This window comes from Pogona vitticeps, chromosome 6 (genome assembly GCF_051106095.1).
Source record: "Pogona vitticeps strain Pit_001003342236 chromosome 6, PviZW2.1, whole genome shotgun sequence".
Lineage (NCBI taxonomy): Eukaryota > Metazoa > Chordata > Lepidosauria > Squamata > Agamidae > Pogona > Pogona vitticeps.
In genome coordinates this window covers 17,615,426-17,630,908 of record NC_135788.1, presented here as the reverse complement: position 1 = coordinate 17,630,908, position 15,483 = coordinate 17,615,426, and the positions used below count along the sequence as shown (strand labels likewise).

The following is a 15,483-nucleotide window of genomic DNA, read 5'->3' as shown; positions in this document are numbered from 1 at the left end:
CCTACGTCAGGCTCCACATCCAGAGACCTAAACCACTGAACTATCATTGTTTATTTATAGAGAACCACTAATGTTACTTATAGAACCTGGAAAAACAACACTGGAAGTTCTTTTTTTTTTTTTAAGTAACTTTTCCAAGCTCTGATTACTCATACTATTGTATTTTGTACAGTGACACAATCATGTATGACAAACTATTGTAAAGGACTGGGGATTGGATTACATTTTGTCTCTGTGACAAAGTATAGCGGCTTGAATCCTGGGGAAATAAGTTTTCTTTGCACAGAAATGCCAGCCTGAAAGGAAACAAAATAAAACAGACCACTGTGAGAAATCTGAAAAAATATTTATTATGCAGTTACTTGCCCACTGTCATCCATCCCATTTGTAAGTAAAAGTGGTTCATGCAGAAGCATACTGTAATATGTAGCAGGAGAGTAAACAAGAAGCCTAAGTCTACCTAAACACAGGACAGAAACTTTACTCTTCTGCTCAGTCAAGTTGTCGTTCGCAGGGATGTGTTCCTACAGACAGAACCTCGTACTCCTTTCAAGCAAGGCACAATCATACCAAAATTAAGGAAAATAGATAAAGGAAATCAGCAGAATAATAATGAATATTGCAATATCCATGAAAGACATGAAAGAAGGTTCCAGGTTCACATGAGAATCTGTCCTGTTTGCATTCAGCCTTGTTTCACACTAGCATTTTTCTCCTAAACATCTCCCAAAATTCAGACCTTCAAAAAAAAATTACATATTTGATGCTTGTTGATGATTTTGTCCTGCCAACTCTTCTTGATTGTCCTAATTTGATTACTGGTGAGATGGAGCTTGAACTAAGATAAAAACTCTCCTTGTATTTCTTTTTTAAAAAACAATTATCTCAGTAAAAGGCAAGCCCATTTGAACTTGATAGACCATATCATCACCGTCAGCCAGCCCTCTTCCTATTTTTGCATCACATTTTCTTCACCCAAATTTGCTTGGTAGCTGCCACAATCCTGACTCTGAGCATCAGTTAGAACACTGATATACGGGCGGGTTGGTTTGTTAGCTCAACAGCATGTTGTTAAACAACTAATTTAAAACATACTCTATTACAGTCTTCTATATTTATTCAGAGTGCACCACATTATATGCAAAAGCCTGCTATATCCCATAATATATGCATATGTGATTTGTTTTAATAAATAATGTAAAATAAGTAAACAATTTCATACAATCTACTAAAACAAGTACAGTATTCTCAAAGAGGACTTCCTGTATTGCAGAAGAAAGGTTACATTGTTAGCATGCTATATATTCACAGGTATTTGGGGGAAGGTAGTTGCATGGAAGTAACCATTGCATCCTTTTCCAAATTTAAAGCAGCCTGTTGCACAGTTTCTTCCTAGAAGCTGGCGTTCTTCAACACGGTGTAGGTTTTCATTCAGTGATCATTGTTTTTGCACCATCTGTTTGACAATCAGCTACAAAAGCCAAATAGTGTTAAGAACACAGGAATAAATAGGAGACCATGGGCAGCCCCAAACGTGATCACTAGAAGTATTATCTTAAAACAGTTTCTAAAGACGTAAGCAGAGGACATTGAGAGAACAAAGACTCCCACAAGAGTGGAAGCTGCTGCTTGCAAGATAGGGTAGCCGAGGTGAGATACAGCATCCACTGCCCTCTCATTTGTTTCAAGTTTCTTACTGGAAACAAAGGCGTAAGAAATGTGAGCAGAATAATCTACTGAAAACCCTATGCATATAACAAGATTGATCATGGATACAGAATCAAGATTGATGCCCCAATAGGCCATGAAACCAGACACACCAACAATAACAGACACAATAGCAAAAGCTACCCATAAAGAACAAAGGAGATTAGGTATGAGCAGCAAGGAAACTATGAGCATGGCTCCAGTAGCAATTATGACAGTTTCAATGGTGTTCTTAATTATCACAAGGAACTGGTCAAAGAGTATAAAAGCTGGATGATAAACCATTAATGGGATCTTGCAGTCTTCAGCAATGACTCTTAGTTCAGTTAAGAGTTTTTTCTGATCCACTACAGTTGAAGCATTGACTATCTGTATGAAGAACCGTGAAGCTAGTATTTCTGTAGCACTAAATTTCACATCTTGCTCATACTCTGGATTAGCAGTAAAAAGAGCAGGTAGATTTCCAATGAACACATTGCGGTCATTTATATTTAAAGACATGTTTTTAGCAAAAGTTACGTAAATTGTCAACCACGACTCTGAGAAATCCTTGTCCACATAAGATATGTTTCCTATCATATCAATACAATGCTCAAGGTCTTCACGAACAGAAGGATCCCAATATGCTATACTTTTAGTAACAATCACCATAACCCTTGGACCATATTCAGAAAAATACTTTTCTTTCAAATCATAATATGGAATGATATAGGAATCATCTGTTGCTACGTTTCTAAGATTTACACCTTCTTTGATTTGAATGCACCCGTAAAAACTACTGCCCAGGTAAATTAGATATAGGATTATCACAGACACCTTGGCCCACGTGTGCATAATGAAGGGACCGTAATATTTTTTAAAGAATGTATTCATGAGATGTTCAGTTTCTGCACCTGTAGACTTGTCGAAAGATCCTCCTACACAGCATACGTTGTACAAACAGCCCGAAGAATCTTGAGGTTCATCCTTGACTTTCATAAATGTGAGCCAATGTCTGTTGCTTTCTTCTCTTCTACCATCCAGAGCAAGGACAGCCCCAAGGAACATGAGATTATAGAAGTAGCAGAAAATGAAGGCTGTGCCGGTATAGATGCAAAATGACTGAACTGATGGGAAGGAAGTTGCAATTCCAATGTAAAAGGTTAGAACATCAGTAAGAGTTGTGATGGTGACTGACACGGCTGCTTCCGCATAGGTGTTTGCCATCCGAACTTGGATGTTGTCCTTCACTTTGGTACGTTGCCAACAGGATACCATGATGAACATGTCATCAATACCAATTCCTAAATAGGGCAGAGATAATAATGTATAAGAAGGCACATGTCATATTGAAGGGAAATAGAATATGAATACAATAGATGAACATGTTCAGTAATTGATATTTATTTAAACCCTTCTTTAAAGGCAATTTGTACAAAATAATAAAGGAGACGCAGGAAATGACAGAGCCTTGCTGGAATTAATAATGTATTACATTAGTTCCCATTCATATGAAGGAGATATGCACATATATTTGACCACATTCCTTTTTATAAACAATGAAAATCAAGCCATACTCATGCCTTGCTTCCATTTCTTCAGCAACCTCCGAGGCACCTCTTTAAAAATAACTTTTCATTTTTAGGGCAACACTTCTGTATCCCATAAACTCAATTTTTAAAATATACTGACATATAATTTGGGCACAGATCTGACATTTTTGGAGGAGTATGGTGTAAAATGTTTACTCTTTCATCCTTGAAAGAAAATTTGTACTTCCTACTTGGGCATATACATACAGTACCTGAAAAAAAGTCAGTTCCACACCTTGGAAATACCTTGTGACCAAAAAGTACATTACTTATACAGTCTGGGAAGTAAATGACTGTTTGTGTTCCAAGGACTTCCAATGGTATTATCTGCAGTTAAATTTATACAAGACTGAATCCTAAGAAGGATAATGTTGAGAGAGAATACCAAATCTATTATCGTAATTGAGGAGTCAGATATATGGATGTTCATGTTGAGTACAATGCGAAGAGGGGGTAAAGAATTTAGGCGCTCATTTACTTACCAAGTATAAGAAATGGTGAATTTGCTGCTGTGATGACAAACGGCACACCACAGAATAGCAATAGTCCAAAACTGCTGATGACAGACAAGCCTGATGCCAGCACCCCAAAAAACGCAACTGAAACTTTTGTTCGCACGCAGTCAAGCCTGTAATATAGGTTAAGAAGAATTTGGCTGGACTCAGAGTTAGAGATGGAGATGAAGCACTTTGTGATAAGTCATCTAAGTTGTCGGCTTACCGTAGATGACCATCTCTACTTAGAGTACATTTACTAATTTATTTACAAAACAAGAATACAACACACAGCAAAATAGAAATGAAAAGTGTAAAACAAAAGCTGACATTCTCATAAATGGATCAAATATCTCTAAAAACTTTGAAACAGCGCAATGAACACTCTGCACCCTTAGGTTTACATGATGGGCCCATTCTGATCAAAGGAAGGACTTATTTCCTAAACTAGCTTCATGAGACTGTGGGATGACCATGGGACAATGTGCCATTGCATGTTAACATTACCATAGTCCTTACCACACCAAACTTGTCTTGACCACACAAGCATAGGTAGAAGTTCAGAAGGTTTGAAATATTCTCAGTCCTTTCTCTTCATGCTGTCCCAAAATGCTATAAGTGCATGCTTGTTTCAATACAGGCATCTACTACCCAATGCACACACTGATCTCGCAGTTAGCCCCAATGAGCTCTAAGGGACCTATAAGTCTGAATAGATGTTCCGGAAAGACAGCAAAGATAGGGCCTGCCTGGCCTCCTGTGGGAGGGAGTTCCAAAGTCTGGGAGCAGCAACAGAAAAGGCCCTCTCCCATGTCCCCACCAAATGCACCTGTGAAGCTGGTGGGACAGAGAGAAAGGCTTCTCCTGATGATCTTCACACTTAATTACATAGGTAACTGTGGAAAAATCCTTTGTCAGTACATTCTTTACCCTCCACAAATAATGACTATTAGATGGGTTTAATATATTTTGATGTAGATAAATCCTCCATACATGACATAGTTGTAGGTTTTCTGTCTTCTAAGAATTAAGAAGAAAATTTTTTTACCTTGCACATGATACAATTGAAAAAGATATTGTTAAAAAATAGGCAACAGAGACCAGCGGAATCACATCCTTTGCAAGATTTTTCAATTCCTTCTGTCTGGACAATGAGGTAAAATAGACTACCTGTGGGTGGGCAGAAAAGGGGAAAAATTCAAATTATCTAATACTTTCTTGCCGAGCATTTACTTTAATATTCATACAATTAAGTCACTGTTACAAATTCTTTTCAAGCTTTTCCTAATGCATTTCAAAATTATGTTGAGAAAAAAAGACTAAATGTTGAAACCTCCTTCAACAGAAAAGCCCCCAATATTGTCTGCAACCCTAGTTTTGCCAAAGTTATCTATTTTCAGTTAACAAATGAAACCAAATCTGATAAACTAATCATTGCATTATTATTGATTTTGTTATTCCCTTCTCTACTATTTGTAAGGCCTCATTGGACAATTATTATTGATAGCCACCTAATAAAGAGGGTGTATAGATTGATTTAAATGTTATGCGCTTCACGAATTCATTTCATGATTTTTAGTTTCAAGCAAGTCATGAGTTCTTTTCATGATTATAAATTTTATCACCAAAAAAAATATAATATCCCCAAAAAGTGCATTAAAACTAAGACAGCTAACAATCAACACATGATCGCCTGCGGGGATGTGATAATGTACTCGTTAATACTGTACTCAGATTCTCATTCACCCGGACGGAGGAGAAGTTCAGGGAGTCGAGGACTCCCGGAATGCGCTCCAGAAAGGCGTCGAGCCATCGCCGGCTGTCCTCTCGCCTTTGAGCGTCGTCCTCCTGCAAGTAGTAGACGAGGCGCAGGGCTTTGGCGGCCAGGAGGGGGCGCGCCGGTCCGTCTCCGGGGCCGAGCGTGACGCCCCCCAGGAAGAAGCCGAGGAAAAGGCGCCCCTGGAAGAGCGGGAAGGTGAGGCCGGGCAGCAGCGCTTCTATGCCCGCGGCCTGGCCTTGCGCGGCGCCCAGGAGCGGGTTGGGGCTGTGGCAGGCGCCCTGGCTGCTGCGCGCACAGAGGTCCTCGAAGGCGCGCCCGCCCGCCGTCCGGAGCCCCCGCACGGCCCCGTCGAGCGCCAGCAGCTGGGCGAAGGCCTCCCTGGTGAGGAGCGACCCCGTCCCGCCGGCGGCCACCATCAGGAGGGTGGCGGAGGTTCCCGCAGTGGTCAGCCTCTGGGGCGAGAAGCGCCGGGCGTCGTCGGTGGGGAAGCGCGCCTGGACGAAGCGGCGGTCGTTTTTGGCGGGACTGTTGACGGGCGTGAACTGCTCTTCCAGGTCGTTGGTCTCGTGAATGGGCACGAAGAGGAAGCCGGAGCCCAGGGCGGCCGAGAGGGCCAAGGGCAGCAGCAGGAAGGGCCACGGGTGGGCGCCCACCAGAGCCCCCAAGGCCCGGAAAGAGCGCGACAGGGGCCGCTCCAGGCAGTCCGTGTGGCGACTGCACGCCGGCATGGCTCTCCTCTCCCCGCGCTTTTCTGGCCCGCCGAGAGAGCGCCGCAACCCCGCAGCCGAGGGGTGGCTGTTGGCTCTGCCGCGGAGGAGCGAGGCGGCCCCATCGGTTGCGGGGTGGTCGTTTTCCGCCTGACGTGGGCGGGTTCCATTCGAGCTCCAGGTTGCGCTCCGCTGGAAGCTCCCGCCTCATTTTAAAAAACGGCATTCCTGGCCCGTCAAATGTTGTCGTTTGTTCTATCGCTCACTCTACTAGCTGCTTATAACAGCCTTGGGGGGGGGGGGGGCGGGCGGTCAATAGGTCTCCAGCTGGAGAGAGACGCTTTAACACAAGGGGGTTGCTAGCAATTGAAGGGCAGGTAAAGAGGGACAAGATCAAGAATGGATAACTACCATCTTAGATCTGTGGAGCATTGGGCATCCTTTGTTGTTGTCATGGCCCATCAAGTTGCTTCAGAGTTAGGTTAGTCCCTGTCATCATCACTTGAAGATTCATTAGGCTACATAATGTTTACTTGATGCTCCCAGAAATTAACTAGGATAGATGTTAAAAAGAGGAACTTCACCAGATGCTAGCCCAAATTCTCAGCACTGTACAGTATTGTCTTTAAAAAGTAATAGAAATTCTCAGGTGTGGGTGAGGTGAGGTCTATGATGCATGTTTAGGCAGGAGTGGCCACACCAGATACTATATTTGTCACATAGGATTACTGTGGAGGCTTACAAAAGACTCTCATCTAGATCGGCACCTTTGGCCTTCCGTGTGATCACAGACTAGAATGCCCCATCCCAAGTATTGTTTGCATTTTGGAGAAACTTAAATGCTCCCAGAGATGCCTCAGAAATTACTGGGGAGCAGGAAAATAAGTCTTGCAATATTCTAAGTTTGATTCTTGGTTTCTTGGCCTTCCATACAAAGTTTGAAGTCAGGCTGTCCAGATTCTTGAAGTATTTATAATTTAATAGAATTGGTAATTTTTGGAATAAAAACAACACTTTGGGTAGTATCATCATTTTTATTGTCAAGATTTTTCCCATCATCGAGGTTTGTAGCTTGTTCCATTCTTCCAAGTCTTTCTGAATTTCCTTCTGTGTTGTGAGAGAATTTTCTTTCATCAAATTACTTGGGTTTTTTTGTAATAATATCTCCTAAATATTTCACTGAAAATAACTTTTCTTGTATGGTTCTCATTAAAAATTTGTTGGCCGCTGTGAGAATCATGATGCTAGGCTAGTTCATCGAGCTGATCCTGGATGGCTTCCTTGAGGAATCTTGGGCCTAGTTTCATATGGGATTGATCCCCATTTGATACAATGACACCTGAGCAAACCTGTAAAGGTACTAAGTATAAATTCACTGGCCTTTGTTGTGGAAAAAATTAAGGTTTTTGAGTATTTTAGTTATAAACATCCAGAACATGCAATGATACTCTCCAAAGATTTCATAATATGTATCACCCTCATATCTTCTCCTGTTTTGGAATAAACAAGTTATAGTTTTTATGCTCTTTGCTTATGATCAAATGTTCTCTGTACTGAAATATTGTTCCTCTCTTTGTCAATGAATCATCTTTGCCTCAGTTGATGTGATATAATGGTAGAAAGTCAGACAAAGATTCAGGAGACCTGGGTTGAAATCCCCACTCAGTCATTGAAGCTCGTAGGGGAGAGGGCAATGGTAGATACTTCACAAATATCCCACGTATCTTGAAAACCTCATGAGGTTTGCCATAACTTGACTACACATAACAACAACCATTTTGCTGCCGCTCATCTCAAGTCGTCCTCTCCTTGCATCTTTAATGCAAATAAAAATTAAAGATGCATATTTATATTAAAAATACTGTACAGTAAATCTGTTACAAACATTTCTAGCTGGCAGTTCAGCTCTAGAGCTTTGTTGCTTCCTTTCTTCATGTGGTACCCATGGAGAGATGGGGGATACATGGAAGTAAGGAACCAAGGAAGCCCAACGCTTCTAACCAGGTCACTCTCCTTTTCTTGCCATATTACACTATGTGGGGCTAGTTCCAGAAAAGGGTAGGGAAAAGAGGGTCGGTTTTCAACCCACACTGCCTGCACTTATTCGGGGAAAAAATATTTATCTTCTTTTTTAAGAAATCAGCATCTCTTTAAGAAATTGATTTTTTTAAAAAAAACATTCAAAAAGCCTGAAGAAACCCAAGATTTAAAAGAATCTTGTCTGCTAGTTTGCTTGTCTGCTAGTTTGCTTGTTTATATAAGGTAAATTTGCAGCTGCTGAATACTGCCATTAGAAGCTTTTTTTCAGTTTTCTAGTGAAACAAAGAAACACCAGCCAAACAAGCAAACTAGCAGACAAGATTCTTTTAAATCTTGGGTTTCTTCAGGCTTTTTGAATTTTTTTTTTAAAAATCCATTTCTTAAAGAGATGCTGATTTCTTAAAAGAGAAGATAAATATTTTTTCCCCGAATAAGTGCAGGCAGAAAGCCAGAGAAAATGTGTGCTCTAGTATGCTTTAGTGGCAACAGCTGGCACAAAGCAGGGGGGGAACAAATTCTCCATCTGGATAAAGGTAAAGGTTCCCCTTGACAATTTTTGTCCAGTCGTGTCCGACTTTAGGGGGCGGCGCTCATCCCGCTCTTCAAGCCATAGAGCCAGCGTTTGTCCGAAGACAATCTTTCTGTGGTCACATGGCCAGTGTGATTTAGACACGGAACGCTGTTTACCTTCCCACCGAGATGGTCCCTGTTTATCTACTCACATTTGCATGCTTTCGAACCGCTAGGTTGGCGGGAGCTGGGACAAGCAACGGGCGCTCACTCCGTCGCGTGGATTCGATCTTACGACTGCTTGGTCTTCTGACCCTGCAGCACAGGCTTCTGCGGTTTAGCCCACAGCGCCACCACGTCCCCGCCCATCTGGATAAGCTCTTTAATAAAAAAAACTTCCAAAAGACACAACAGAACAACAGAATGAAATTCAACAGGGATAAGTGCAAAGTCCTGCACCTCGGAAAAAGAAAGCAATTGCACAGTTACAAGATGGGGATATCTGGCTAAACAAAAAATGAGTGAGAAAGATCTTGGAATTGTCGTGGATCACAAGCTAAATATGAGCCAACAGTGTGATGTGGCTACAAAAAAGGCAAATGCTATTTTAGGCTGCATTAATAGAAGGATCAGATCCAAATCCTGTGAAGTGCTAGTCCCCTTCTATTCAGCACTGGTTAGGCCTCACCTTGAGTATTGTGTCCAGTTCTGGACACCACACTTCAAGAAGGATGCTCAAAAATTGGAACAAGTTTGGAGGAGGGTGACAAGGATGATCATATTTTGCATGTTTTAATATTACTTTAAACCATATATTGTTTAATTTGTCTTTTAATATTTAACTTACTGGTTTTTTAATTGTGTGAATTTTAATGTTGTGAGCCGCTTTGGAGCCCTTGTTGGGAGAAATGTGGCATATAAATAAGACGACGACGATGACTCCTCCTCCTCCTCCTCCTCCTCCTCCTTCTTTAGTCCCCAAGATTAGAAAAATATAAGAGTGGGTTGTTCTTCTTTCTCAGTCTGCCACTAGATAGCACCAACGATCTGCTTATTGGTAGATCCCTTGCCAGAATCTGCAGGAATTTTAAGAGTACAGTATAGCGTTTTCCCCTCTGTATACAATAGAGACACAGTGACCAGAGTTAAGATCTTTCTTAACAGGTGCAATTTCTAATCCGTGGAGGTCATCTCAAATCTACCACACCTTGGTGGCATATAGAGGGGAAATGTCTGAATGCTTCCTGTCTTACATCAAATTAAAGGTTTTCTAGATTTCACTCCTATTTTATTTTATTTTATTGGTGCAGTTGAAGAAGAAAGATTGTATCCTGGACTTTAGCATGTTTTGGCTGCCAGATTGCAGTGTGCTTTTGTTCATCTTTTGAATCTGTCTTTTCAATTTTCTTGTTCATCCATTTATTTCTTTAGCACTGTCAGTGTTTATGGTGTAATTTAGTGTCCAGAGGACCAGTCTTTGCTTCCAGTAGCATAAAATCCAAATAAACAAAGCAAAACAAAAATAGATAAAAACATGTGGCGCCTTAGAGGCTAACTAATATAATATACGTAATAAATCTTTAAGATGCCACATATTCTTGTCCTTTTTTGTTTTGTTTTGTTTCTTTGGATTTTGCCTGATATGCTTGCACACTAACATGTCATACTTAAATGCTGCCTTTCCCCTGAAAAGGATCTCCTGAAAAGTATTTAAAAAGCAACAATATTAAAAGCTAAAAACAATACATTATTACAATACTTACATGGAATCAAACAAACATAATATTAAACCTCATAAATAAACACAGTATTAAAAACACATTAAGAACAGCAGAAATGCAACAGTCCCTTTAAGAATTCCCTTTTAGTCAACCAGTCAACAAAACAAAGCTTGCCTGAAGAGAAAGATCTTTGCCTGTTTGTGGAAGGACAGGAAGGACGGGGCCAGTCTGGCCTCCAATGGGAGGGAGTTCCAAGTCTGGGAGCAGCAACAGAGAAGACCTCTCCCATGTCCCCACCAAAGGCGCTCATGGGGGCGGCGAAACTGAAAGAAAGGCCTCTGCTGATGATCTGAAAACCTGGGCAGGCTCATAAAGAGAAATGCAGTCTTTGAGAGAGCTCAAAGGTAAAGGTTCCCCTTCACAATTACTGTGGAGGCTTACAAAAAACCAAAAACTGGCATAGGACTCTCATCTAGTTCAGTACCTTTGGCCTTCCCTGTGATCACAGACTAGAATTCCCCATGCCAAGTATTGTTTGCATTATGGAGAAACTTAAATGAACATAGAAACAGAAGCAGAGCCACATATTAGAGATCCAACCCCTTGTTTGTCGTGTCTACTTAACGTGTTCTGCATTGATTTTAATCTTGCCCACCTGGTTAATCCTGTATGATGGTCCAGAGACATGCTTAAGAAGAAGAATATGGACATGCTCTGTCTATGAAACTGCAGGCCATTTTAGTCCATATGTTTCCCTGCCATCCAGTCTATTCTGGTAGACCAAAACCAAAAGAGAGTGATGTAATTATATGGCCTCTCTACAGGAAGACTATCCTATGAGTATTCATATCTCTTATACAGTGGACCCTCGACTTACAGACGTCTCCACTTACAGATTTTTCGAGTTACAGACTTCTCTGGCCGCAAAAGTTTAGGTTGGACCTGCCGCTGGAGAATCGACCTACAGACCGGAAAGACCCCCAAAATGGAACAAAAACGGCTGGTTACGGATTAATCGGTTTTCAATGCATTGTAGGTCAAGGGAGCCTCGACCTACAGACTTTTCATCCTGCAGCCACCATTCCAATACGGATTAATTCCATTAAGTCGAGGGTCCGCTGTATAATTTTGATAGGGGTCATTGAGAGTTCTTCCTGATACAGTCGTGCCCCACTGGACGATTACCCCGCTGTACGACAAATCCGCATTACGCCGACGTTTTTGCGATCACTTTTGCTTTTGTGATCACAAAACAATGTTTTGTATGGGTGATTTTCGTTTGACGACGATCAGTTCCCTGTTTCGGGAACCGATTTTTCGCATTATGACAATCAGCAAACAGCTGATCGTTGGGTTTTAAAATGGTCACCGGTTTTCAAAATGGCCCCCCACTGTTTTCTAGGACGGATTCCTCGCTATACGGGCACCTAAAATGGCCACCGTATGGAGGATCTTCGCTGGATGGTGAGTTTTTCAGCCCATTGGAACAAATTGAACGGATTTTCAATGGGATTTCTTCGTTTCAGACATGGATTATTTTCCTCAGATTTGGCATGTTGCTACATCTGTCCTTGGAGATTCAGCTTGCACAGATATTTATTTCATTTTTATGCCTGTTCAAGTGTGGCCTTTTGCCAAAGTTGTTGAGGTCTTGAACAGGTTGTAGAATCCATTTTTAACTTTACAATTTTCAAACTGTATTTAATTTCTTAGATAATTCGGTAGGTTTTAAAGATGTTTCAAAATAGCTTGGAAGTGGGAGTAGAATGCAATTTTATGATGTATTAATACTGTCAGAACTCTTATGTTTGATCTTCTATAATATATTAATTTAGTTTCCAAAATTAAATGGTTGACTTCTTGAAGGAAATCTGAGTGAAATTAACAACCTTTGCCTCATACAGATAAGCCTGTAAAATTTAAACCAGGTCAGCATGTTCCTCCAAGATCAGTTCCTGGTTAGCTGTTTCTTTCACATTTCCCAACCTGTCATTTAGCAACGGTACTTTCAACCCGGGAGGCCTGATGCCAAGGATATCGAAACTATTTAAGTTTGGGGACAGCTTAGGGGGGACCAGTTCCCTCTTGGTCTTCCCTCTTACATAGCCCCTGGGACCGCACCAGACCATCGTGCCTACACCCAGAAGGAGCCAAAGATCATCTGCCGGCCATAGCTCACTGTGTGAGAGGCAGTGAGTCTGTGGTTGGGCCCCTACTGGATCTCCCTCTGTGGTTACAGGCCTTGCGGCCTGCTGCTCCTGGCTGCCTCACCCCCTCTCAACATCAACCACCTGGCCTAGGGGGAGAGAGAGCTTTCAGGCCGGAGCTGCCCCTGGGACCGCACCAGACCATCGTGCCTACACCCAGAAGGAGCCAAAGATCATCTGCCGGCCATAGCTCACTGTGTGAGAGGCAGTGAGTCTGTGGTTGGGCCCCTACTGGATCTCCCTCTGTGGTTACAGGCCTTGCGGCCTGCTGCTCCTGGCTGCCTCACCCCCTCTCAACATCAACCACCTGGCCTAGGGGGAGAGAGAGCTTTCAGGCCGGAGCTGCTCCTGGGACCGCACCAGACCATCGTGCCTACACCCAGAAGGAGCCAAAGACCATCTGCCGGCCATTAAGAGCCTCGTGGCGCAGTGGTTAAAACGCTGTACTGCAGCTAAAACTGTGCTCACGACCTGGGGTTCAAATCCCAGGTAGCCGGCTCAAGGTTGACTCAGCCTTCCATCCTTCCGAGGTCGGTAAAATGAGTACCCAGCTTGCTGGGGGGGCAATGTGTAGCCTTTATAATTAAAATTGTAAACCGCCCGGAGAGTGCTTGTAGCGCTATGGGGCGCTATATAAGTCCAATAAATAAATAAATAAATAAATAAATAAATAAATAAATAAATAGTGCTGTCGCTGCCTGTCCCCCATCATATCTCCCCTTGCCCTGTACAATTCCAATGGCTTCCCTCACTACTCTTCTCATGAAAATACATCCCTTCAAGAGCACGCAAAGAGTTTATACTAAAAACAACTCTTTCTTATCTTATTGTTGATTGAAAAAAAACCCCAACCATAACTATAAGCATATACAAGAATAATTCCACAGAAAACCATTCCTTATGAGAAACTGATATCCAGTGTTTCTATTCAACTGATTCCAGGAAGATCAATCCTTAATAAATCAATGAATTTTGTGGTTCTGTTTTTTATGAGAGATAATTACAAACATGTTTTACTCTAGTTTCTATGAAAGCCAATTTCTATTTTTCCTGGGTTTTCCCCCCATAAAGAGTTGACTATACCAACAGAAGTCATAGCAACACTGCCCATAGCAGCAATATGCATTTAAGCAGGAAGAGCCACACTAGGCATGGCAAACACAGGCTGCAACTACATTGTGAAATGCTGTGGGTGTAAAATGGATGAATTCGCTTTTTAAAAAACTGTTCACAGAATCCAAAGGCCATTTCGAATCAGTTTGGCCCTTTTTGCTCATGACATGGGGTTTTTGTCTCTGATGTTGGGGGATTCTCCTTTCTTGAAACAATACCAGTTTTAATAGACTTTTCCCTATGTGACCGTTTGTTTCATTCTCCAAAAGGATGATGATGTGTGTGACTCTGGGTGGTATTTGATTCTTTACATTATAATATTGTTTTAACTCTATATAAATTTCACATTCTTAGATCCTCAAGTGAATATTTGCTTTAAAACCCTCAGAAGCTAGAAGACGAAGTCCTTTTCTTCCATAAAGATAAGAGAGTGAACTGTGACATTATGAGTAAACAGGAAAGGCCTAAAGAATGCAAGTTGAATAAATAACTATAGCTAACACCCACATATTCCAAATCTTCTCTGAAGAAGATGTATTAATGTATTCTGTATTAATGTATTCTTGACATAACTTCTAACTTAGGCATTATCTATTTTCTTGATTAGAGAAACTTTCTGAGGAAGGATGAAGTTGTCATGATGTGGTAAGATAAAAAAGTGAATCCAAATGTAGCAGCTTTTTCTTTTGCTTGTCTTACTCCATTGTTCATTTGTTCATTTCCTGGCTCTCTGTTTGTAAAGTTTGAATAAATATATTTGACCACCCTCTGTTCGCTGCTGTTTCCTGGCCCACAATGAGCTGATGAACTTTAGGGGTTCTGCATAACTCTAACAGTGTTCTAGTGATGCACTAAGTTGGCCGTGATGTTTCTACAGTTGAGAAACATACACACGCTTTAATCTCTCTTTGGGCAAGAATACTTCCTGCACTTCAGGCAGCCCCAGATGACACCAGACAAGGCTTCTTGAACACGCATGCAGAAGCCCTAACTTTATGAAAGCATCAAGGTTTAGCTGCATGCCACTCAGTGGATGCTGCTGCAAAAACACTTATGTCTGCTGTTAAACTGAGAAGACATGCATGGCTTAGATCTTCAGGCATCATAGATGATGTTAAAACCCGTATAGAAGATTTACATTTTGATGCCAAAGGGCTGTTTAACGAGAAAACCGATGATAACCTTGAAAATCTACATAAAATAAAAAAGACAGCAAAGTCATATACCATACAACAACAATCCAAAAACAAATATCAGTGGCGTAAACACTACCCACAGCAATACCAACAACCAGCTTCCCAATCATACTGCCCTTTCAAAAACCAGAGCCAGGCCAAATCTTCACAAGCCTCATCCTCCACTTCTATGTTCTGTACACAGCCTGTCTCACAACCCTGTCAATCATACAAACCACCTGTGAAAAAATCTAAACAGTACCTTTGCCTCGGATCTACAAGACCATGACTACACCATTCGACTGGTACCATACCTCCACAACTGGATAAAAATTACAAAAGACTCTTGGGTCTTAAGCATTATTCAATTCAGCTACTGTCTGGAATTTACAGAATTATCTCCTCTAGGACAGGTCAAGCTTACATCCTTTGGTTGTTCTGGATTTTTCGGGCTCTTT

The 15,483-nt window shown here is 41.5% G+C and overlaps 1 protein-coding gene across 1 annotated transcript; it reads right to left on the bottom strand.

The window, feature by feature from the left end:
* Positions 1 to 331: 331 nt before the first annotated feature.
* LOC110082623 (patched domain-containing protein 3) lies at positions 332 to 6,439 on the bottom strand. Its single transcript, XM_073003029.2, has 4 exons — positions 5,519 to 6,439; positions 4,821 to 4,942; positions 3,761 to 3,906; positions 332 to 2,990 (listed from the first exon to the last, which is right to left on the bottom strand). Exons 1-4 carry the CDS (start codon positions 6,278 to 6,280, stop codon positions 1,468 to 1,470), a joined length of 2,553 nt encoding a protein of 850 aa, XP_072859130.2. The 5' UTR covers positions 6,281 to 6,439; the 3' UTR covers positions 332 to 1,467.
* Positions 6,440 to 15,483: the final 9,044 nt, after the last annotated feature.